The 25340-nt window shown below is 42.5% G+C and overlaps 2 protein-coding genes and 1 pseudogene across 7 annotated transcripts in view; 2 read left to right on the forward strand and 1 right to left on the reverse strand.

Moving 5' to 3' along the window:
* RBKS (ribokinase) overlaps nt 1-14256 on the forward strand; it is an 85616-nt gene extending 71360 nt beyond the window's left edge. For 4 of the 6 annotated variants that reach the window (XM_059943682.1, XM_059943683.1, XM_059943684.1 and 1 more), the window contains one exon: nt 12068-12312. In XM_059943682.1, coding sequence (XP_059799665.1) covers nt 12068-12241 — 174 coding nt within the window. In that variant the 3' untranslated portion in view covers nt 12242-12312. Of the gene's footprint in view, nt 1-9388; nt 9548-12067; nt 12313-13634 lie in introns of those variants that run through there. The other 2 variants (XM_059943686.1, XM_059943687.1) reach the window with 2 other exon arrangements.
* On the reverse strand, nt 13879-22375 carry MRPL33 (mitochondrial ribosomal protein L33). The gene is made up of 4 exons (XM_059943688.1): nt 22289-22375; nt 21415-21433; nt 19568-19674; nt 13879-14185 (listed from the first exon to the last, which is right to left on the reverse strand). The coding sequence occupies exons 1-4, from the start codon at nt 22308-22310 to the stop codon at nt 14136-14138; spliced, it is 198 nt and encodes a 65-aa protein (XP_059799671.1). The 5' UTR covers nt 22311-22375; the 3' UTR covers nt 13879-14135.
* Nucleotides 22376-24330: 1955 nt separating this feature from the next.
* LOC132377029 (cAMP-regulated phosphoprotein 19-like) lies at nt 24331-24672 on the forward strand (annotated as a pseudogene).
* The last annotated feature ends 668 nt before the right edge of the window (nt 24673-25340 follow it).

Genomic DNA, 25340 nt, shown 5'->3' on the forward strand with positions numbered 1-25340 from the left:
TTTAACAAATCTGTAGAGACAGAAAGTAGATTAGTGGTTCCTAGGCCTGGGGGGAGTGGGGAGGAATGAGGAGTAACTGTTAATAGGTCCGAGGTTTCTTTTAGGGGGGATGAAATTTCCTAAAATTAGACTGTGGTGATGGTTGCTCAACCCTGTGAACATACTAAAGAACACTGAACTGTATACTTTAAATGGGCGGATTATTTGGCATATGAATTATATCTCAATCAAGCTGTTTTTTTAAAAAGTCAAATTGCTAATAAATTGTAGAGCCAAGGAAAACATTATGCCTGTTTAAAAGACAAATAAAAATCACATCAAAACTTTGCTACATGTGGTTTCGGATCGATATGAAATAGTGATCATTTGAAATATATTAAGGCAGAAAATATTTGCTTTCTTTTAGTCAGAGTATTTTAAAAGCAGACTATCTCAGCCAAATAATTGAAATTTAAATGTAATAAATTAAGGTGGCTAATAGTTGAAGCCAAAGTCATGGACATTTATGACATAATGAGTAGTCTATGTTCCCTACAGATTTATTTAGAATAAAAATCAGCAGCACTTACACAATAATGATAAGAAAACTGGATTCTCACTGTCCATCGTGTTGCCCTAAACTGATCTGGTTAGGGAAGGCTGGAAGGTTGAAGTTGGAAAGGATATGATCTCATCCTTATGATGTGAATATGCGCTGATAAGAGAAGATAGAAATATTCAGATTCAAGCTGTGAAATGGGGCTCTTGTATAAGCAGCATGTATCTCATGGTATGTTTATCAGACGGACTACTCAGTTTTGTCTGCCCAGGAGAGAACCTTTGCCCTTTCCTGCCTCGGCAAGATAGGCCAGGCCACGCTAGCTCTAATCTCCTGGTTAAAGTCCTGGCTCCAGGGCTTGGGGCTTGCCTACGGCTCACTGGTGGCCATGGAGACTGTAGATTGAAGTAAACAGGAAGGGAACTGGCTGGGAGATGTAGGAATTTCTGGCTCAGTGGAAAGAAAGCAGGGAGCTACCAACACCTGCCTAGCGAGCCTTGTAATTTGGAGGCTGCTGGTTAGGGCTTCTTAATGCACCGGGAGACCCTGACTGGGCCACTGGCAGCTCTTTGCGGCAAGAGGCCCTACTTTGGTGTTTCTCAAACACCTTTCTTTCATTTATCACCACCCACTCACCCACCTCAAGGAGGCTTTTAAGAGATTTTTTTCCTAATTGTCCTCTTCTTCCATGAAATTTTAATACCACAGATATTCATTCATATTCTGTGTGTGTGTGTGTGTGTGTGTGTATCTGTCTGTTTACATACTGTGGTCGTCCCCCACACACAAGAATGAATTTTCCCCCCCGAGAATGCATGCCCTGGATGGAATGAAGGGTCTGCTCACACTTGGAGTGAGTGGTGAGGTCAGTCACATGGAGAAGGTGGAGAGGGTGGCCCATGCCCATCACTAACCGTGAGAAGCCCTGACTTCAGGTTCCAGCATGGCTAGAGGAGTGTCCTCTCCAGTCACCTTGTCCCCGCCCCATCTGTTCAGCCTGCCTGCCATCCTCCGGGCTCTGCCACCACCTCCTCTCCCTGGCAGGAGCCCTCTGCCCAGTGGTTGGCTGACTGTGATGGAAAGCAGGGTCCTCCATCAAAGCAGCAGCACAGGTAGAGGTGCATAGCTTTCCCCGCCAGCAGGTCACTTCCTTCCCATGCTGTCCTGCAGCCCTTCCCAGCTCTAGGCCTCTCCCCAAACCCTCACTCACTGTTCTCCCTCTGTTCCTTCACCCAAATGAAAGCGTGAGATTTATCAGGTTCCCCAGTCTTGCACTGACCTTTATACTCTTCACTTCACATTTCTTTAATATCCTGCTCACAAACTCTTTGAAGTTCTCAGAAAGTACCTCCCCTGCCCTCACAGTGAAATGGGTTTCAGAGACCCCAGCACATACAGATGGCCACTGCTAGAACTCTCTGAAACCTGGCTTCCTTGTAATTAAGAGCTACAGGACATGCTTCTACCTCCTCTGCCTTTCCAGACTGAGAGCATTCCTAATGCCCTCTTCTACTTGGAGCTGGGAACATGAAGCCAGGCACAGCATAAACCCCTTGGCCCTGGGATCCGCAGGATCATGACCCTCTTTGTTCCTTAGAACCCTCTGACTTAGATCATGGGCTTTTATTTTCCAAAAAAGTTAGCAAGTTAAGGGGCCTCTAAGATGGTACCATCGAGTCTCCCCCACCTTTGCTGAACACCTGCTCTGCTCCAGGCACTGTGCTAGGCCTTTTCACATACATTATCCAATTCAGTATTCACCTCCTATGAGGTAGGTTCCCATATTACAGATAAATAGTCACAAGAGAGGTCACACAAGAGGCTGAGTCACTTGCCTAAGTGGTGAAATCAGGGCTTAAAGTCAGGCCCGTTTAACTCCACACCACTTACTGCCTTGTCCCAGGGGAGAAAACATGTTCCCACTTGAGAAAAACATTTTCCCAGCTGTGTACAGAGGGGCTTCACTGTAGTTTACCATTCTCAAAAGATGACACAGTTAAAAGGGAAGAAGGTGGGATTCAGTTCCAGGTGTGTGTTCCCTCAGTGTTTCTTCCCCAATATCCATGTCTCCTGCCCGTCCATGATTAGCCCTTTAAGGACAAAGAATGACTTTTCCTCTCCCAGGCCCCACCAGATGTTCATGCCTCAACCTCCTGCAAACAGGAAAGAGGCAGAAGCCCCATTCTTAGAACTTGGAAGCAGGAGCAAAGCAGAAATTGCCACCAAGTTAGCCTGAGGGTAAAGCCACCTCAGCGCCACCTCAGCGGCCCTGCCTGCACGGGGGTGGAAGGTAGCAGGGAGCCTGGTGGGTTTACACTGATCCTGTCCCTTTCCTGAGCCCCTTGCAATATTCTTTTTTATGAAGAAGAAATAGCACATTGACTTGGGATTTAGTCATATTTCATCCCATGTGCCTTTTCCCTGGCCTCTAAAACCACGAGCCTGGCTGAGGAATTCAGGTCCACAGTGTAGGCTTTGAACAGCTTTGTGTAGGGAGAGGTTTTGAAAAGAAAGGAAAGTGGTATCTACTTGTCAGATGGAATGTGTTAACAAATCAGGGAGGAATGCAAGGACTTTAACTGTTAGGGTCCCTTGGCAGTTTGGGTGATGAATCATCCAGCGTGGGTACGGATTCCTAACAAATGAAGCCTCATGATGACATCACTCTTGCAAGATCATCTGGGTTTCTGTTGTAGGCGCCTGACAAGTTCTTACCTTGGGGATTTTCACCACATGGCGTTTGTTGTTTTTTTTTTTCCCCCCAGCCACAATTAATACCCATCATGCCTTAGAATTCACCCATTTTTCTATCAACTGGAATTTGGCAAACTAGGACTTTCACAAGTTTGTCTCATTATCCTCCCTCCTACAGGGCATTCTTGGGGCACCGTGTGCTTCTCACCTAATCACTCAGCACCCAGCCTCCTGATGGTCCTTGATTCAGTCAGCATGTATTTCAGCGGCGAGCCTGGCCTTGCACTAGTCTGAGGGCGTGGACGTGATGAAGATCACAGAGGAGAGCAGGGGCATCTAGGACGGTACCTAATCCCGACTCGTGGGATCAGGGAAAACACAGTGCTTTGAATATGGTGCCAGTCAGCAAATATATGATGACTAAGTTAATAACTGAGTTGAGTCTTAGGAGAGGAGTAGGAGTTAGTCTAAGGATGAGTTCAAGGGGAGATATCTCAATGAATGAAGACCTGTGGTTACATGCGTGAGTAGGAAAAAGTAAGAGATGAAACTGGGTAGGTGGGCGGGAGCGCCTCATGTGCCATGCTAAGGAGCTAAAATGTTATCCTAAGAAAGATGAGAAATGACCAAAGGGCTTTGGGCATGGAAGTAAGGTGGCCTGATTTACAGCAGTATGGAGGATGGAGTGGAAGGGGCCAGACTGGAGACAGAGAAACTAGTTAGGAAGTTAACGTGGTCCTTTAGAGGTGATGTGAGCATGAAGTAGGGCAATGGGGTAGGGATGAAATGAGAGGACAGATTAGCAAAATATTTAGAATTTAAACTTGGCAACTGGTGATTATCCAGAAGATCCCCCAGATTTTCAGGGTAGAGTTGCCACAGACTGAAAAGAAGAGGCCCACGTTCAGCCAGAGTTATGAGTTCGATTCGGGTATGTTGAGTTAGAACTGCCTGCAAGAGACCTGCAGCTGGTCGAGCTGACTCACAGGTAGTTAAGATACACGAATCCCAAGATAGAGGAGAGTGTGGGCTAAAGATAATGACTTAGGACGCCTCATATTCATAGCAGTCAAAACCATAACAGCACAGTATTTGACACACCCAGGAAATCAGGGGAAATGAGAAGGGCAGTGGGTGAAGGACAGAACCTGAGGAAATACCAATACGGATGGTGGGGGAGAAGGAAGAGAGACCATGGCAGAGACAAAGAAGGAGGGTCAGAGAGACACAGGGACCCAGGAGGGTGCCTTACTGCTCTGTGCTTCTCTCCCCTCTAAACCTTATGGTTGTCCTGTTCCTCATAAGTAAGCTCTTTTACATCCTTACCTCCCCATACAGCCCTTATAGGTGAAAGCGGCTCCTGATCCCAAAGCACATTCTTGCAGCTTCCAGCCATCCCTCCTCTACCCCCCTGAAGAGATTCCTGCATCTTCGTGGCTCATACAATTCAGTTATAAAGGCTCAACCTCCTTTCCTGGTCATTCTCTGTTTATCTAAGCCTGGCATCTACATCACCATTTCTCTCTCCACACCTCCCCCCCAGTGCTACCATCATAGGACGACTTCAGTACCATGAGGATGAACCATCACCAAGACTCACAGTTCCTAGATGCCCTCACCTCCAGGGACTCTTCACCTCCACTCCAGCCTCCCATTCCCATGACGACTCCCAGGAAATGGTTACTACCTGGCACTGCTTCAGTTCTGTGGGAATAAACCTCACATCCCACTCTGACCACAACCAGCTCTCTCACCTCTTCTCCTACACTTGTGTTCTCACTTTCCTTAGTTCCCTCCATTTTCTTCTGGCCTGTTGACCCCCTCCTGACCTCTCTTCCTTCTTTACCCGGGTTAGACTCTCCAGTTATTCATCTGGTTATTCTTTTTTTTTATAAATTTATTTATTTATTTTTTTATTTTTGGCTGTGTTGGGTCTTTGCTGCACGGGGGCTTTCTCTAGTTGCTGCGAGCAGAGGCTGCTCTTCGTTTTGCAGTGCACAGGCTCTAGGCATGTGGGCTCAGTAGTTGTGGCTCGTGGGCTCTAGAGGGCAGGCTCAGTAGTTGTGGCACACGGGCTTAGTTGCTCCGCGGCATGTGGGATCTACCCGGACCAGGGATCGAACCCGTGTCCCCTGCATTGGCAGGCGGATTCTTACCCACTGCGCCACCAGGGAAGCCCCATCTGGTTATTCTTTCCTGAAATCTTTACTCCCTTTGTACCGTCCCTCTTCCCCCACACCTGCCCAGGGCAACTCTGGTTCCCATTCTCTTCTCTGCTCCTGCCCCAAGCACGCAGTGGGAAACGGGATCCCATACAGAGGGACATCATTAAAGATTCACGGTCTTCACTCTCATCCCTGTAATTCTTCATCGCTATAGAAAACATAAGCCCCTCCCATGGGGAAATAGGAAAAATTGAGCAGTAGCCAGAAGCCCAATCTCTCTCCCAAAATAGCTTCTCCACCTGCTCTATCGCTAGATTTCCACACAGATGTCCTTGGTACAATCTTGACTGCCATTTACCACCTTTATTCTTACCTTGGGCGAGTTACTTAACCTCCTTAAATCCTAGTTTCCTCAGTTTTAAAATAAGGATCCCCCAGGCTTGCTGCCAGCCTCCATGGCACATTGTGCAAATTAGAAGGCGCCTCTCTGAATAGGCGCAGCTTGGGGAGCTGAGCACGGCCTGCAGACCCACAGTCACCCCATCACCGGGGCACCCTCGTGCAGAGCCACCTTGTATGACCAGACACTGCAGCCCCAGCTACGCCCACCTCCACAGGGTTCTTAGGAAACAAAGGCGATAACCTGCACAGTGCCCAGCAGAGAGGAGGACTCTGAGCAGAACCTCAGACAGAAGAGCCCTTGCGGACCCCCTGGACTTGGCTCAGCATGTAGGCATGCTCTGCTGGGGTGGCACCTGCAGCCATTTGCAGGCATTGCCTGCCAGCTCCAAGAGGTTTATCACTGTGCTCCCCTCTGTCGTCAGAGAGCAGACCCCTGAGAGACTGGGACGTGAGCTGCTAAGTTCAGTGAGAGAGCAGACCGGGGTCACGGTCAAGGGCTCAGGCAGGCAAGGGGCAGTGGGAGGGAACAGGGAGTGCGGGCAGCTGCACAGAGAGGATGGTCTGAAAGGGAGGAGAAGGGAAATGAGCAGCCAGCCTCCCCAGGGCCACACTGCCTCCCCGCAACCCCACACCCCAGCTCTAGGTGCTGTCCTTAGGAGCACCCACCTCTCAGATTCTCCCCTTGGGGTCCTCTCACCAGCTGCTGATGAGTGTCATCCCTACGCCACCAGCCCTGCAGAGTGCCTCGCCCTCCCCCAGGCCCCCACCAGAGGGCTCAGGTATTCCATAGGGTGTGTTTTGCTCCTTCCACTTCACTGTTCCTGCATCTGCCTCCCGGGTCCCACAGGCCAGAACCCCTCAGGACCCAGGAGTGTGCAGGCCCTCAGGAGAGCAGGAATTTCAGAATGCTACATCCATTCTCTAAGAGCGGCTCTTCCTTAAGAGGCAATTATTGTGAGAAGGCAATGAATAGTAGCCACGTGGGTATTTTTATTGAAGAAAGATGAATTATGCCATCACCCCTTTTGGCACAAAAATAATTTTCAGTAAAAGGTTAAAGCCATCATGTTGTATCAATGAGAACTACTCCATTATTCCAAGAATGATTGATTGGAAAGTACTTTACTTACAGGAAAATCACAGTGATACAATACAGCTTCTACTTTTAAAGCACTTTCCATTAAAAAAAAATTATAACCAGTGTATAAAAATAGTTATACTGAAGATGTGAATCAACAGCCGAGTAATTTATTGGCACTTGAAAGCCCTGTGGTATAAATAGATTCAACAATGAGACTATCAAGTAACTCTGGGCTATGGCAACCTAACCTCCATTTTCACTGACACAAAAGAAAGTCACATGTAGTTCAGAAAGGGACATCTGGCCCCCTTGGAAGAGATCACTGGAAGAGAAAAACACGATGGAACTAGGACCATGAGTCAGGCCAACTCAAAGCACTGGGCGAGGCAGTGGAAGAGACACAGGGGACAGAGATATGGTCTCTGCCCTCAGAGAGTTTTCAGGTTGTCCCAGACTGTAGGCCTGTACACACAATCGTCAGTACGTTTTAAATGCCTAAGAGAAGTGCAAATGAATATATCACTCCCTTTCTTTCCCTTACACTCTTTGGTGAAAGTTAAGTAGTACTTTTCTACCTTTTCACTCTTAAATTTCAAAGAGCTTTTCCACTGTTGGATGTAATGTGACTTTTAAAATAGTATTCACTGGCCTTCACATCTTTGAGCTGATGGCCCCAGGAGTCTCCCTACTTCCTTGTGTTTGGGGAATGAGGCCAGACTGCTGCCCTCTTTGTGAAGAAGCATGTGGACCACCACCCCTACCCCCACCATCTCACTTCCGGTGAGAAGGTGGAGACTGGGGCAGCTGAGAGTTGGCCCATCAGCAGTCATATAATTGAGCATATACTACTTTTAAGGACTGTATAACTCTGGGGAGTCATCAGATAGGAAAGAACTAGACAAGATTTCTGGCCTCTCAGAGGAGTTTAATACACGGGATTGCATCAATCAAGGTTCTTGGTTGAAAACAAATCGACCAGCTGTGTTACTGACATGGGGCACTGGACACCATCACAACGCTGCCACTAACATCCCAGAATTCAGTTTTTCTGCAACCACTGTCACAGCCAGAAAATGTTCCTCCCAGTCCCCTGGACTTTCAGGAGGGTGTCACTGCCTAGTCCTTAGTTGCAAAGGAAATTGCCTCAATGAGATGGGGTATCTCCAAATGCAGGCAAGAGGTTCTCTCAGTTCAGTTCACTCCGACTTGTAGTAGATGTCCACTTAACTAAGAAAAAGAGGGAAATCATTCAGAGGCTGAAATTGGCCCATTTGCAAATTCACACCGTGACCGATCCTGATTTTTTTTTTAACTTCGTTAGTAAAATTTCCTTTGTTAAAAACTTCTCGGGACTTCCCTGGTGGTCCAGTGGTAAAGAATCCGCCTTACAATGCAGGGGACGCGGGTTCGATCCCTGGTCAGGGAACTAAGATCACACATGCCGCGGGGCGACTAAGCCCGCGCGACACAACTACTGAGCTCGCGCGCCTCAACGAGAGAGCCTGCGTGCCACAAACTACGGGACCCACGCGCTCTGGAACCCGCGCACCACAACTACAGAGCCCACGGGCCCTGGAGCCCGTGCGCCACAGCTAGAGAAGAGAAAACCCACACGCCACAACTAGAGAGAAGCCCGCGCACCGCAACGAGGAGACTGCGTGCCGCAACTAAGACCCGACGCAGCCAAATAAACTAATTAAAAAAACAATTTGATACAAATCCTTCTTCATTTTTCTCTGTATTCTTAAAAAAAATACACACATATTCATAGACACAGGTGTTCTCTTTCCTCTCTCTTCCATTCCCCCCCCACCCCCGCAACCTCCTATCCATCATGATGCTGAAATCTTTTTTGGCTTAACTAATGGACATTTCTCCAGGTATGTGCATGTATTGCTAACCTTTTCGTATTAATAGCTGCATATTTTTCCATAATACAAATGTACGAGATTATTCATCCATTCTCCTATTTGATAGAAAATCACATTATCTCCAGTGTTTTGCCTTTGGAATCAATGCAGCAATAAGCATCTTTGAGCACATATCCCAATATTATAGGAGTTTTCACTTCTGTAGATTTCCAGAAGCAGGACTGCTAAATCAAAGGACACACACATTTTTTAACAAATACTGTATTACTCTTCCACATTCCTACCAACAATATATGAGAGTATCATTGTCCTCCCCATCTTCATCTTGCTGCTCTTGCTATCAATCTTACTATTTTATCAATCTGATGGGTAAAAAATATTATTTTAATTTGCATTTTACTTAACAGCTGATAACGTAGTATCTTTTCATGTTTGTTTACTGGCCATTTACATTTCCTTTTCTGAAATTGCAGACCTATATCCTTTGTCCATTTTTATCCTGCATTTGTCTTTTCTCTAGCAATTTGAAGGTGTTCTTTGAGTATTAGGAGTATGTCATATGTATTAACAAGAATTTTCACCACATTTGTGCTTTTTAACTTGGATCTTTTTTTTTTTTTTTTTTTTGGCCGCACAGCGTGGCATGCGGGATATTGGTTCCCCGACCAGGGCTTGTACACGCACCCACTGCAGCAGAAGCACGGAGTCTTAACCACTGGACCACCAGGGAAGTCCATTTGGCTTTATTTACAGTGTCTTTGGACATATATTTTTAAATTTTTTTAAATTAAAATCTAATCTTTTTTTCATTATGGCTTTTGGGTTTACTGACTGGCTCGTGGTTTCCCTGCTTGCAATTATTCAAATATTCATCTAAATTTTCATACTATGTTACTGTTTTGTTTTGTTTTGTTTTTTGGCTGTGTTGGGTCTTCGTTTCTGTGCGAGGGCTTTCTCTAGTTGCGGCGAGCGGGGGCCACTCTTCATCGCGGTGCGCGGGCCTCTCACCGTCGCGGCCTCTCTTGTTGCAGAGCACGGGCTCCAGATGCGCAGGCTCAGTAGGTGTGGCTCACGGGCCCAGTTGCTCCGCGGCATGTGGGATCTTCCCAGACCAGGGCTCGAACCCGTGTCCCCTGCATTGGCAGGCAGATTCTCAACCACTGCGCCACCAGGGAAGCTCCCTGTTTTATTTTTTACATTCAAGCCTTTTAACCTACCTGGAATTTAATTTTGTGTATGATGTAAGGAGGAATCAAGACTTGAAATCTTAGAGTTTGCCATAACTCTTCATATACTGTAGTATTTTCCATGTTTTCATAATATACCCTCCACCCAGCTCATAATTTCTCTGGTTTCAGACCTTTCTCTTGTCACATTGCTGTGTTGTGAACTGAGGGAGGGCATGCCTGTCTGTCTCTTTCTTTCTCCGTTGTTTCCCTCAGGAAACACTTAATAATAAACAATTGCAAGGCACCTAGCATAGAGCTTGACATATTTTAGGTACTCAGAAAACATTTATGGGAGGAAGGAAAGTGTTGAGTTCACACCTGAGTTACTATGACTCCTTGGCAAGTTGAGTATTGACTGCTTATCTGTGTAAACAAGGGGAAATGTCATTCTCCTTAAAGCCATTCACTGTCTCATGAGCTCACTCTGTTCCTTCCTCCTCCTATATCTTTATTCTTTGAGGCCTTCCTTCTCTCTATAAATCTGTCTCATTTCATAAGGATTCCCCTTAGGCAGGCTTTCTTCAACCCTTCCTTAAAATTCAACAGTATTTATAAACTCTGCCACACTATTTAGCATTTAATCCACAATTGATTTTATTCTTTTTCAAGTACCCATCACTGTGCTAGACACACAGCTTAGTAAATACTTAAACTGCAACTGAAACAATCGTGTATACCAAGGTATAGCCTCAATATTTGTTATGAAAGCTCTTGGGACTAAGGAAGCAACAAATTGGGAAAAACTGGAAAATGACCCTGAAAGCTGTTAAATACCAGAATGATTTTTCAAGTGAAATTGTATCATCATATTTATTTTAAATACATTTGTTGGATGAACACATGACTAGGTACTGCCCTACCTGAAGGCAGAGGTCAACAGACTTTCTTTGGTATTTTCTATTTCCATGGGTCCCTATATGGCCTTCACCAACTTGGGCCTTTGGAGATTCAGGGGAAATGGAACTAAGCCTTATATGACCCTACATTTAGTTTGAAAATAACATCTGAATGGCTCTCACCACATTCTGCATGAATTCTTAATGGAGAAACAGCTAATTCTAGGGCTAGGGCAGAGAATATACAAGATGAGCCTGGAGCATCTTATAATGTCAGAAAATAAGAAAGTGCTCAAAAAATAAAATGATGGAAGTATGTCAAAGGGACACAAGTACCAACTGAAAGAACTCCCAACTGCCAAAGCTGGAACAATTTGAGCAGCAAAATAAATAATGTAGTGCTGGATTATAGCCTAAGGAATAAAATAAATATCCCTGAGTTCATACTGATATAAATGAGCAGCTGAATAAATAAATGAGGGAGAAGAAACAAATCTCCCATAGAGAAGAATTCCAAATAATTTATGGAGATACTCCACCCTCAGGGAGGTAGAGCATAACTCCCCACCCCTCAAGTGTGGACTATACTGTGATTTGCTTCCAAAGAGCAAGTATAAAAAGAGAAAGTAACTTTAAAATGGTGAAACCTGGCAAAGACTACCTTAGCCAAGTGCTCAAGATTAACATCATCAGTGATAAGTCATGTTGACAGTATGTACCCTTGATACGACATGATGAGAATGACACTTCACCTTTCTGATCTTCCTCCCCAATACCGTAAACACAGTTTAATCATGAGAAAAACAGACAAATCCCAATTGAGGTACATTCTACAAAATACTCAACCAGTCCTCAAAACTATCAAGGTCATCAAAAACAAAATGTCTAAGAAACTGTCACAGCCTACAGCAGTCAAAGGAGATATGACAACTAAATGTAATCCAGGTATCCTGGATGAGATCTTGGAACAGAAAAAACACATTAAGCAAAACTAGTGAAATCCGAATAAAGTATGTAGTTAAATTAATACGATAATGCTGTTATTTCGTTAGTGGTGACAAATGTACCATAATAATGTAAGATGTTTACAGAACTAGATGTGGGGTATATGGAAATTCTCTACTATCCTTGTACCTTTTCTGTACATCTAAAACTATTTTAAAATAAAAAGTGTACTTATATATTTTGAAAATACAGTTTGGGCAACAGATGGCTACATGCTTATCTCTACAACTGTGCTTTTAATTACAGGGCGCTGGTGACAGTTTTGTGGGAGCGTTGGCCTTCTACCTGGCTTACTACCCTAATCTGTCCTTGGAAGAAATGCTCAGGAGATCCAATTTCATCGCAGCAGTCAGTGTCCAGGCTATAGGAACACAGTCATCTTATCCGTACAAAAAAGACCTGCCCCTTGATCTGTTTTGATTGCTATTAACTCCAAAATAAATATACCTGGAAATAAAGTGTACTTGGGGATGGCCACTCTTAACTAGCAACTTACTGTCATCTTCTCCTTTCTTTGCAAATACTATTTTCATTTACTAAGTCATCCTCAAGCCTTCATTCATTTCTTTATAATGATGATTTCTTTGCTTTTCATGCAGAAGTCAACTAGACAGAATTAAGGATTCCACAACGAAGACTTGTACAAACAATACTACTATTCAGGAACCAGCAAACTCTACTGCCAACACATCATGATACTATAATGTACACCATGCAGCAGAGGTTGCATACAACGGTGTCTAGAGTCAGAGCAGAGAATGTTAAATAAGGGAAGGAGGCATATGAATTGGGCCACTCAAGCAGTTCCTTAGCGGGGCGGCTGACATTCAGCTTTGCCTTTAGTGTTGTCAAAGCTTCTGGTTTTGCAAGGGAAGCCAGAAGTTTGGATGTTTATTGAAATCTTTCAACATTTAAGTATCAGCAACTGATTTTTTTTAATTGTAAATACCACCTGTGGGCTGCTTTCAGCCCATATGCTGAATAGACAAGTCATTTGCTAAGCCAGATTCTAAGTTTTTTGAAAAAAAGGTGATTCATGCATGTCACAGACCCTTTACACTGGGCTTAGGTAGGATCAGGTGAAGGATTTTTCTTGTAACCCAAGACCACAATGTAGTTTCCATCTAAAAACAGCCAAGATCTCACCTAGTATTGCTTTGAATTAGAGCTTTAACAAAAGATGCCAGAAAAATAGCTGATTGACTATAATGCCACAAGCCTCTAAGATTCAACAACTGTCTAATTTCATTTCCAGAGAGCGGCGCTCACATTTCCTCAGGAGACAGATTGGGCCACAGGGAGGAACACCTGTTATTTTGGAACAACATTGGTTTCTTAATGCTTGTGGTCATGGTGAACACTCTATCCTTCTCCCCTATAAATGCAGTAGGATACGTACCAGCAGAGCTCAAAATGTGAGCTGATCCTTACCTTCGACCAGAAATTTGACAAGTAAAGGAGAAAATGGGCAATTTTGAAAATCTGTAGTAAACAATAGCTTGAGTGGCAAAGTGTACAGATCTGGGTAGGGCAGGAGTCCTTATCTGATAGGGATTTCCAAGCTGATTAGCTGTGTGGTACCACTGCCCCAGAAGCCCTAGCCATTAGCTTTATGGAAATACACTATAGCACCTCTTATTTAAAAAAAAAAAAAAAAAAAAAATCTAGGAGTTAAAGCAGTCCAAAGCTGTCCTAGAAAATCCTAGATACTACTTTGGAGACATGAGTTTCAGAATATGGACCAATGGCATTTTTCTAATTATATAAGCACAAAGCAAAAATAGCAGTTCTCTTGGTTTCTTCTGTGTTACAGCTGGCTCCCTTCTTACCATTCCTGCTCACCGCTGCCATCTCTGCTACTGCACGGGAGTTCTTTCAAGATCAGTCTGGACTGTGACTGCCTTTTCTGTGAAGTACAAGAAAGAGCAGACTGGAAACTCCTGCACAAATCTCACTATGGAAAATTTTCTTTTCTTATATGAAACAATGGTTATTTTTTAGGAATGTAGTTTTTAAAATTTCAAATAGTGGGGGAAAACACCACTAAGAGACAATAGTACAGGCTATTTTAATATTTTTATTAAGGGCTATAAAAATATCCAGAAAGATAAATAAATGTGATGCAATGATGTATGTCCTAATATGAAGAACTTTCTTTCACTGCATTGTTTTCCTTCACAATGGCCTTCAAATCACAGGAGGCAGTGATTCCATGCCATTTCCTCTTCTTTCATTACACGCTGCAGAATTTCTGAATCAGTATCCCGCCCTCAGTCTTCTCATTTATAAATCAAATTCATTTTCAATCCATTGTTTAGAGGGAGCGTATTTTTTTCTGTTCCACAAAGAGGACTTTTTTTTTCACTGTCGGAGGAGAAAAAAGGATTGTAGCAGAAAACTAAAAAGTATCGTCACCATTTTTTAATAAAAATACATATCAGACCATGAGCCCTCTCTTCTTTTACTTTCCTTTGTCATGAGGATGGAGCTGACTTGCTAACTCAGTTCCTCAATCCCAGAGATCAGAGAAGACTGGAGAAAATGGTAAGGAAAACAAGGGAAGGTGCACCAGCCAATCAGTGGCATCCTTGGTACCCCACAAGGTCACATTTCAACCAATGTGAAATAATCAAATTTAAAAAAAGAAAATTACAAGCAAAAAAATGAAAAACAATGTCTTCACCCAGCTAATGTCCACTCTTGTAGGAAGTAAAGCAAGAGCTAGACTCCAGAAAAAAAGCAGTAAAAACTGAGCAGACCACAGAAGAAAAGGAAGCCTGGCTGAAAGAGTAAATACACATTAAACCTTGTACTTTCCAGAAATGGTTTCATATACCCAAATATAAATTTTCAAGTTTGGTAATAGATTTAACATCATAACCCAAATCTTATTATTTTAAACATCATAACAGAGTACAGTTCTCTGAAACACCCAAAACAAAAATGCTAACTGCCTGGATGAAAGATTAGAGACTAGATGCTAGGCAATAAGGTTTTCATAGTTCCTGTAACGCCCTATTATAGCACTCCATTAACATCACACATCTCTCCCTCTCTCTCTCTCTCTCTCTCACACACACACACACAAACACAAACCACCTGAATTCTTCTTTGCCAAAAAACCAAAAACAGTGCATCCAGGAAGATCCAGGAACTCAAAAGACTAAGACACAACAACTCACTTGTCCCTACCACATAAAGAGATTTTAGCTTTGTTTTTTTGTTATTCTTCTGTATCAATATGGATACCCTGTATATGAGATTCCCAAACTGTCTATGATTAAGAATTAGCTAGAGAGCTTATTTAAATACACTCCTACTTCTTACCTCCACCTCTACCCTAATTCTGGTTCTGTAGAACTAGAGGGGGACTGGAAGTCTGTATTTTTTCAAAACCCTCAGATGATTCTGATGGGCAGCTGAAATTAATAACCATTAACCAGTCAACAGAATTTTATCTATAAATTTAAAATACATATTTTATTACTTTGTATATAGGGATATTTTTAATATACTTCAAATCATCTAATATTAAACATAAGTAGGACTGATGCTCCTTCAAAGTCCAAGGAAGACTACAAAGCACTGTAAGACAGTAGTAAAGAACCCAAACAGCTTCCCATCAGACAATGTTATTCATTGCAAGAAATATTTCCCCCATGTTTTTCTACATGGAACTAAAAAATGGATTAAAAAAAGAATTTGTCTCATGGATAACCAGTCAGGAGATTATTTAAATGACCTTGAACAGAAGTAACTGATGAATATTAGTAAAGCAAGGCTTTATTCATAAAAATTTTGATTTACTTGCTGCATTCCTTCCCTTAATTCAAAGAATAGATATTTAAGTTCACAAAACTGTGCTAGGCAAAGTGGAATTTATGAAAGCGTAAAAGTCCCTGCTTTAATACCAGTATATCATGAGGTGCCTGTATGGATGTCCAGTAAACCCCACAGGAACCTAAAGATCAAAGGGGACTGGAATGGTGAGGGAAACGCCTCACAGAGAGGGTCAAGTTTAGCCTCTAAAGCAGCAGCAGCATCTGGATGAGCTAAAACAGGAAAGGGCATATAGTGTAGAGAAATCGTGATAGGAGGTAAGAATGACAGTGTTGACCGCAGGGGAAGGTCCTGATTAAAAAAAAAAAAAAAAAGAAAACAGACTAATTTGGCTCCATGTAATAGAAAAAATATGGGGCCTGGAGTCAAAAAGACTGGGTTCAAACCTCGGCTCCACCATTTATCTACTGTGAGTCCTTGGGCAAATTTCTCAAAATACTTTTCCTTCAGCTTTCTTCCCTATGAGAGGGATAACTCCATCTCCCTCACAGGTTGCCAGACAGCAAACACTCAGTATGTGTTAGATGAGTTGAAATGACACACTGCTATCCACAATCATAAACATAAATTAATTTTCTGTCAAAATATTTGCTGCTTAATTCACAGAAGAATGAATCTGTCAAGTTCTTTCCCTACATCTAATTTAAATCTATTCTGCTTCAATTAAAGTCTATATTGTCTTGTTTAGTCATCCAAGGAATTAAAACTGACAAGTTTTCATTTTCTTTATAATAAACCTTCATATATTTAACAAAGTTTAATAAGCTTATGCCTCAGCCTTTAATCCTTCCTCCTTGGAAATTTGCATCTAGCTTTATATGAGGAAAAGGAGTTTGAAAGGACTTAGGCTGGTTCTAGCCATAGAGTATACCATAAAGTACTCAAATAATTGGGAATTTTTCCATGTTTCCTTGCCTGATTTCCTTCATAAAGCAGACAAGCAAAACATTACCCTTAAACTAACCATTTATTCACTGCAGTAAAATATGCTGGGAGAACTGCCAAGCTATTTGGTACCCTGGGCAATGGGGCAGGCCGCAAGGCAAACATCACGCAAGCCTCCACGGCATTCAGTAAGTGGGCAGAAAGCCAATCGCTCTGCTATCCCAGAACATTCTCTTCTTCAGAAGAGACAAAGTTGTGCTGTCATGGCTCCAACCATTCCTTATCAGAAAAGCTCTAATCATCTGTTTGAAATTAATATATGAATCTTTTCTTCCACTTTCAACTTACAGTCAGAACTGTTTATGGTTGTATCCTTTCCCAATCTCAAAACTTAAAATCAGTCTGACAAATAATAAGTTCCTAACACCTCCATACTAACAGTGAAAATTCCAATACATTTTCACACTTAAAATATCAGAGAAGGTTATTCAATCAACATTTATTAATGTTGTACAAGTTCCTAAAAAACTCTGAAGGAGCTAAAATGCTAGAAAAACAGCTACTTTCTTGTAAAGTTCATCACTTTGGGTTTTCACCAGCTGATACAAAGAAATCAGAGGGAGAAAACCACCACACCAATCCAATATCACATTGCTATGGTCTGAATGTCTGCACTCCCCCAAATTTACATCGAAATCCTAACCTCCAAAGATGATGGTATTAGGAGGTAGGGCCTTGGGGAGGTGCTTTGGTCATGAGGGTGGAGCCTTCACGAATGCGATTCATTCTCTTATAAAAGAGACTCCAGAGCTTGCCTGCCCCTCCACCATGTGAGAACACAGCAAGAAGAACCCCTTCCTATGAACTAGGAAGAGGGCCCTCGCCAGAAAGCGACCATACTGGCACCTTGATCTTGGACGTCCCAGGTCCCAGAACTCTGAGAAAGAAAGATCTGTTGTTTATGAGTCACCCAGTCTGTGGTACTTTGTTATATCAACGCAGACTAAAACATATACCTTATCATTCTAATAATTTTTCCACCATATGAGATATCATCTTGAAATTCAGACTCCTAATTATCAGGTACAAACCTAGAATCCCCTTTTTATTATAATAAAGAATGACCAGAAATCTTAACACCAAAAAAACAGCAGGAAATTTTATTTCTGTTAAAGAATGCAATTTATACCAATTTTAGGCTGACAACTGGGCTTCTCAGAGCCTTTTTTAAATGCCTCCTTACATTGGTACAGCCCTCATTTTTTTTTTAAGGTGGTATTATTTTTGTTTTTCTTAGACATTGACGAATGCAGCATAATGAACAGTGGTTGTGAGACCTTCCGTACAAACTCTGAAAGCAGCTAGTAACATAGCTGTCAGCCAGATTCGCATTAATGCCCAACCACAGTTCATGCACCAGTAAGTGAGTTTTCGCCTCCTATGAAATCTCTCGATAACAGGTCCATACGTAGTGATTCAGGGCCTAGGCTTGGAGTCAGACAGTCCTGAGTTCAAATTTGTATTTTGTCACATATTTGAGCTGTGTGTCCTTGATTAAGATCCTTGGTACCAGATTCCTAACCTATAACATGGGGTTCAGATTGCCCGGAGAGTATGGGTGCTTATGTTACTATGCATTCACATATCTGAAGACCTGAAGACTTGTGTAGGTAAACAAAGAAGACAGAATTTTCCATTTGGTCTGGTTATTCACAAGCACTAGTTTGTTTCCTTTCTCTCAAGGATCACTGTCTTTTGTTGCCTATATTGTCCTTTTGTTGTTGTTGAGTTTCAAGTGGGAAAGTAAATTCGGTCCCATTGCTCCATCTTGGCCACAAGTGAGTCTAGCAGGTCTTGTTCTTAGTTAAAGAAAAAGTTGATTATGACATTAAGTGCCTATCTTTCATTATATCATGGATTAATTTGGATAAATAAGATTCTAGCACCAGTTTCAACTCTGATCACCAACCAGGTGTCTCACAATTCAACTCAACTCTGACACTATCCGCCTGGAGACAGTAACTCAGGAACAGCCAGATGGAAGTGACGCACAGGGCAAGGTACGGGGAAGGGGAGTGAAGCTTCTGTGCCCTCTCTGAGCATACCAGTCTCCCAGAATCCCCACGTGATTACCAACCCAGAAGCTCTGGCACAGCCATTATTAAGAGGCAATTATAAAGGGGCTGTTTAGAAGCACAGGCACAAAAATGAGATGAATGGCCTGCAGTTTTGTTTGCTAGCTAATTTTGCATAAATTGGCTCATGAAATCCAAAAACAGGATAGGCTACCACCAACAGTAATCAGGGTGCTGACCCTTTTTATCTGGACTTGGGAACATTTGTCTTTTTCAGACAAATGTTTCTATCCACTGAGGCCATTTAAATTTATCACTTACTATGTCATTTTAGCAGATGGTACAAAACAGCAAATGAAATTTCCTACTCTCCTGCTCTAATATATAGACAGCATACTCCTTTAACTCGAATCTGGACCTAATTACTTGCCACTGTTGGGCAGATGACCCCAGCAGAACATTCCCTCCCTTTTTCAAGACACTCTTCTCTGTTTCCAGAACAATATCCTCTATTCTATTTACATGGCTGCTTTCTCACCTTTAAATCTTTGGTTAACTATCTCCTACTGGATAGACTTTCCCTGAACTATCCTATCTAAAGGATAAAGGTAGGATCCACCTCCCCCCAACTTCATCCTGTATCTCAGCATCCTGCTTGTTTCTCTCATAGCACTTAGCATAATTTGTCAATTTTCCTTTCTCTCCCTTCCAAAACCAGACTGTAAGTGCCAAAACCACAGGTACTGAGTGTATCTTGTGTCTTCGCATATCCCAGCACCTGGGATACTAACTAGCACCACGGTAAACTTTCAATATGTACTTGGAATGAACGCTATAGTGACAAAGGGGCCACAAAACTGCCAAAGATGTTCAGCATCAATCTGAAAAGGGCATCAGGCCTTGAAAGCATTTGAATTTATTATGGAGTAACTTCTCTGAATCTTACCTACTGGATCATAATGCAAGAGAGTCAGTTTCTCCCGTAGTCGGCTTCTCTTAGTGTTGAAGGAAAAACCTGTTCCAGCTTGGCTCAACATTTTCACCAGAATTGTTCTAAGATTTAAAAGCAAGTTGTTACAAGCTGAGGAAACAGAACAAAATCAGTCATGGGGGGATGGCACATTTTGAGAACCCTATACAGCAGTATTACTTGTGAGACATCACTTAAGCCTTAAGTTCAGTTCTAAGACAGCCTATTTTTCCATATATCACAGCTTGAAAGGTTCTGATTCCCAAGGTTTGTTCCATTACACAGGGTGCCTTGGTAATGACCTGACCAAAGCAACAAAAACAATCAAACCACACTGTGGGAATAGACTCAGACACCCACCTTTTAGAAAGAGCAGAAGTCAGGAGTGGGGAAAATACGCAAGTACTGGTAACCCTAGCTGGCCAGTCAGGAAGATGGCTGTCTCAGAAGAGCCCTATCTTCCAGGGATGAGTAATAAGAGTAAAATCAGGAAAGGACAGAATAAAGGTATTGGAACTTTTACATTGACAATGTGCAAAACCTTGTTCCCCTTCATATTTTGTTTAAGTTCTAGTCATCCAAAGCATTAAAGTTCATATTTTGCCTCACTGGACCTTTTAATACCTCATACTATTTGTTACTCTTGCACATGTCTTATCTCCCTATGTAGATCATGCTATTTGATTTCTCATCTAATTCCAAAAAAGAATTTGAAGCATTCAAATATACAATATATCTAAGATATATTACACATCTTTGCATCCCTTTCAATGTACAGCACAGTGCCTCATACTAAGAGGGATATAATATCTGTTGATTAAGATAGACAATAATTAGTCATTCATTCAAAAAGATTCAACAAATATCTATTAAGTGCTTACTCTGTGGAAAGCACTATAGGAAATGCAAAGCCCTGTAAGTCCACATCTGCACCTTGAAGAACTAACAGTAATAGTATGGAAGGTGAGTTGTGTACACAAGGTCTGTAAGGCAAGACATATATGACAAATGGCACAAGGATTCAAACATGACAGGCAGGGAGCATCTCTAAAGAAACTGAAGGCATGGGAGATTCCTACAGAACCTGAAAGTGGGAAATAAATAACTGGATTGTGGGAAAAGCTATAATAATCAATAAAAAATATTGAGGGTAAAACAGTAACATACATGTTTTTCATTAACGTTAATCCAAAAAACCTAGTTTTAAGGATTTGTGATGTGTCTTGGGTTGTAAACAAAGGTTGCTTTAGAATTTTTCTATTTTTAACGCAGAAAATCTTACTTCGGTTATTGTCTACAAAATTTATTTTGAAATACCAGTTTGGTATTTATAGTCTCTCTGGTACAGCATAGAATCTTTAGCCTTTGCTATTTTTGAAATGCTTATACCATGAAGGCAAAGGATTACAAAACTCAATGAAACAGGCTCTGTCGATTAATCAAATCACAGCTTGCTCTGCTAGATTCCTGTAGTGGGCTCCAGACAAACTTCCCTTGGTCCTCAATTTGAGGAAACAGAATTGCAGTGGTAGTCCAAAGAGAGCACGGGGACCCTGATGATTTGTTTAGGAACAAGACAGCAAGAGCAACTTTTAGTAAATTATTTGAATGTTCACTTAAGTAGGTCAGTTGGGAAGGAGGGAAAATATTTTTTGAAACAGTTCATAGGGCCAAAATAATTCATCAAGTAACTAATCCTCAAATCAACTTTTAGAAAATTGAAGCCAAATGCTTAATTTAACATAAGGATTCATTGGCAGCAGTGGGACTAATGAATCTAACATAAACAAGTGAAGTTTAAAAAGAGAAAAACTTTTACTTACTTTGACTTGGTCTTGGCAACTTTTTTGTAGGGAGGAAAGAGAAAAGAAAAATAACGATTTATTATCTTGCTTATGCAAAGCTCATATAATGTCAGGATAATCAAAATTATTTAAATCATGAAGTAGACCATAAATTGTCACTCAAGTAACTACTCCCTAGCTATTAGGGATCCCGTTAGGATTTTATAGAAGCTTTTTAAAAATCCAATCAGACCACCACAGTTCTGGATGTAATGCTATGCAGTCTCTTTTCAGTTGGACTGGTTACCTTTTAAATCTTCCTAAACTAAGATCTGCTCCACTTGCTCCTCTTCTAAGGTGCAAACATTTGCACTAGAACAAGCCTCTTGTTTGGTAAGTTAACCTGTGCAAACTCCAACAACCATCACATCAGGTGGAGAAGTGAAACTAACTCTAACCGGGAAGTCAGCCTGGTGCATGGAAGAACACTGTCTTGGGAGCCAGAGGGCTTCTTTCCCAGCCCAGCTGTATGACCTAGAGTCAATCACTGCTCCTCATTTTTAGAGTTCTAAACGACTGAACTAGAGGTTTTCCCCAGTTAGCACGTCCGGAGATTCTACTGACACACCGCTACAGAGGCCGGGGGAAAGCGCCCCACTCCTGCCGGGCTGACTCTACAGTCCGAACGAACCGCAACTGATCCAAAACCAGCGCCCCAGACCCCCGAGACCCACTAGCCCCGCCGTGAGCGCGGCGCGGGGCATGCCGGGCGCTGTAGTCCTGAAGGCCTGGGAAGTCGCAGCGGCAGCTTCCCGGCCGACGCGCGCACCCCACCCCGCAACTTCCCGGGGCCCGCCTGTCACGGCCTCCCGCCCCCGCTGCAGGCCCTGCCGCCGCCTCCAGCCCCACTTACAGGTGACCGCGGACAGGAACATTTCGACAGCAGCCTCGGTAACAGGTCCGAATTCCCGCAACGAATAACTGCTTCCGGGGCACAGGCCTGTTCCGGAAGAGGATTCCGGGAGTGCTCCGAAGCCACGCCCCCTGTGTAAATCTCGGGGCTGAACCCGCCTCTAAGCTGTGTTCTTTACACTCCAGGTGTGTCTTTTGTGGTGCTGGAGTGTGGAGTCCCCTCCCCTTTTGGAGAGGGACTTTGTTATCGCTCGGGGTTCGCGACCCAGACCCTGACTCCTACTTCTGGGTCAGAGTTAGGTGCTTTCCATACATGTTTCATAAATAATCGCAGCCGCCTACATTAAAGCCACAGAAACTCCCTATGTTCCTCAGCCGCTTCAGGCTATCGGGCTCCCGCGTTATTTCCTTAAATTTGTTGCCTTCTTTTGCCTCCTCTGGCCCATCTCCATCTCCACCTAGTTAACATCTACTCTCAGTCCCTCCAGAATTGAGAACTCCACCTGAATATCCCTATTCCTTAATTATATGTTGGATTTCTAGGAGGGCAGGGCCCTGTGCATCTTGTTAACTGCTGTATCTAAGCACCTGCGTGGCAATAGGGACCGAATAGCTGAGATTGGGAGCGCTGACATAACTTGCTTAATGTCACAAAACTAGTAAACGGCAGAGTCAGAATTTGAACCCAGATTTTGTCTGACTGCAAAGACTCATGCCTTTCCCTCTAGACATTGGGACCTAACCACTTTGCCATCTTCCAATCTTCACCTCTCTGCAAGGAACCTGGGCTCCTTCAACACCAGGTACTTCAGCCGAAACCTCATTTCCCAATAATCAGGACTTTAGGATTTTTTCTAATCTGTGATTTTACCTATATATTAAATTTTACAAACATGTGAAAGATTTATTCTCATGGATCATCCTCACTGCAAGTAATAAAATTATTAAAAAGACAAAATGGCGACTTCCCTGGTGGCGCAGTGGTTGAGAATCTGCCTGCCAATGCAGGGGACACGGGTTCGAGCCCTGGTCTGGGAAGATCCCACATGCCGCGGAGCAACTAGGCCCGTGAGCCGCAACTACTGAGCCTGCGCGTCAAGAGCCTGTGCTCCGCAACAAGAAAGGCCGCGACAGTGAGAGGCCCGCGCACCGCGATGAAGAGTGGCCCCCGCTTGCCGCAACTGGAAAAAACCCTCGCACAGAAACGAAGACCCAACACAACCATAAATAAATAAATAAATAAATAAAATTTAAAAAAAAAAAAAAAAAAGACAAAATGTAGCTCTCCAATACAACACAATTTTTAAAATTAGGACTCTCCTTGCCCTTAGTACCTCTAATGGTTTTTTTCCCCCATAACTTAATTCCAGCAACTGAGCACCCTCTAGGTGCCCAAACCCTTCCTTACCTTGTGCAGTTCAGCTGCTGACAAACAAGAGCTTCAGGTGTTCAGGAAGGTAAGGTTTCTTATTTAGGAAATTCCTTTTGGGGGTCTATAAGAAAGGAACACAGGACTGGAAGCCAAGGAACGTGAATTCTAGTCTTTGTTCTGTCCCTTAGAAAGTCATTTCAACTCTTCAGACCTCAGTTTCAGGCTCAGTGTGGGCACTGGACCAGTGATTCTCATTCCTGAAGGTATATCAGTCATCTAGGGTCTTTTAAAAGACCTGGATGCCAGAGGAGAGGCCCAGAGTCTGTACAATATTTCTTCCCCCTCCCCAATTTTCTATGAAGAAGCATTTCGAATATATCAAAAAGTAGAAAGGATAGTATAATGAACAAACTATATACCCAATTCAACAAATGTTAAGATTCTGCTATGTATATTGATGTATATGGAATTTTTTTTAATATGCATATGTATATGCATATATATATGGTTAGGGTTTTTGGCTAAGCTGTGTAAAAGCAAATTGGAGACATAACCTTTCACTCCTAAATATTTAAGTATCTCTCAAGAATAAGATCATTATAACTACAATAGTGTTTTTATTCCTTAAAAAATTAATAGTTTGGGGGAGAAGCTGGGTAAGAGGGAGCAGTATGTCCATGGAAGTCCCTGAGGACTTCCAGCCTCTGAGGAGGAGCAGAAGGAAATGGAAGACAAAGTGACTAGTGCAGAGAAAGCTGAAGAAGCAAAATTAAAAGCAAGATACCCTCATCTGGGACAAAAGCCTGGAGGTTCAGGTATTTTAAGGAAAGACTGCAGAAAGGGCAAAAATATTTTGATTCTGGGGATTACAACATGGCCAAAGCAAAAATGAAGAACAAGCAACTTCCTACTGCAGCCCGGATCAGACAGAGGTCACTGGTGACCACGTTCCCACTCCACAGGACCTTCCTCAAAGGAAACCATCTCTTGTTGCTAGCAAGCTGGCTGGCTAATTAAAAGAGCTGAACTGCATGAATCTTCTAATTCCCATTATTTCTCCTTAATATGTTACTTCTCCGCTTTTTATTTCCTTTCACTCACTAAGCCATTTGAGAATTATGGCTTTGCAGGTAGTGGTAGTGTGTATGTAAGGGAATATACATGTGTAGAGTTTTGATTAGTTTAACAGTGCACTGATAAAAAGAACATGTTAGAGCAACATAAAGTAATCTACTTGAAAATAATTGTATATATTACCTAACTCCTAGTGTAGGGCTGGTTCCAACAAGTAACAAGCAAGTTTTACAATTTTAATGTTTTGGCTTTCTTTAATTCATCTTAGTTATAGCTTTGTATGTTACTCTTATTTAATATAACCTCTGTTGTATTGATTTCTTCTGTACTTTCCTTTTGGATTTTGTAAACCAGAAGTTTAAGACCACAAGTTAGAAGAAAGGTCACATATTTCAAACACAAATAGATGGGGCTTCAAAAGATTTGTATCCTGTGCTTGAACTTGAATGGCCTTAAATCTGTTTCAGCTTTAACAATAGAATTTTACTTGGGCAATATTTGCCCATTCTGGTGTAACTTATGTGACTCTAATGCTTAATAGCTGCTGTTGAAGCTAGTATTCCTATTCAGTTTTATAGTGTTAGAATACCTTTTGTTGTTGAAGATG

This window comes from Balaenoptera ricei, chromosome 13, assembly GCF_028023285.1.
Source record: "Balaenoptera ricei isolate mBalRic1 chromosome 13, mBalRic1.hap2, whole genome shotgun sequence".
Classification (NCBI taxonomy): Eukaryota; Metazoa; Chordata; class Mammalia; order Artiodactyla; family Balaenopteridae; genus Balaenoptera; species Balaenoptera ricei.

Coding starts and splice junctions, on each gene's coding strand:
- MRPL33 (XM_059943688.1), bottom strand. CDS start 22,310: ATGTTCCTGTCCGCGGTCACCT. Junction 14,186..19,567: donor CTTGCATTATGATCCAGTAG/GTAAGATTCAGA, acceptor CTCCTCCGACAG/TGAAAAAAAAAGTCCTCTTT.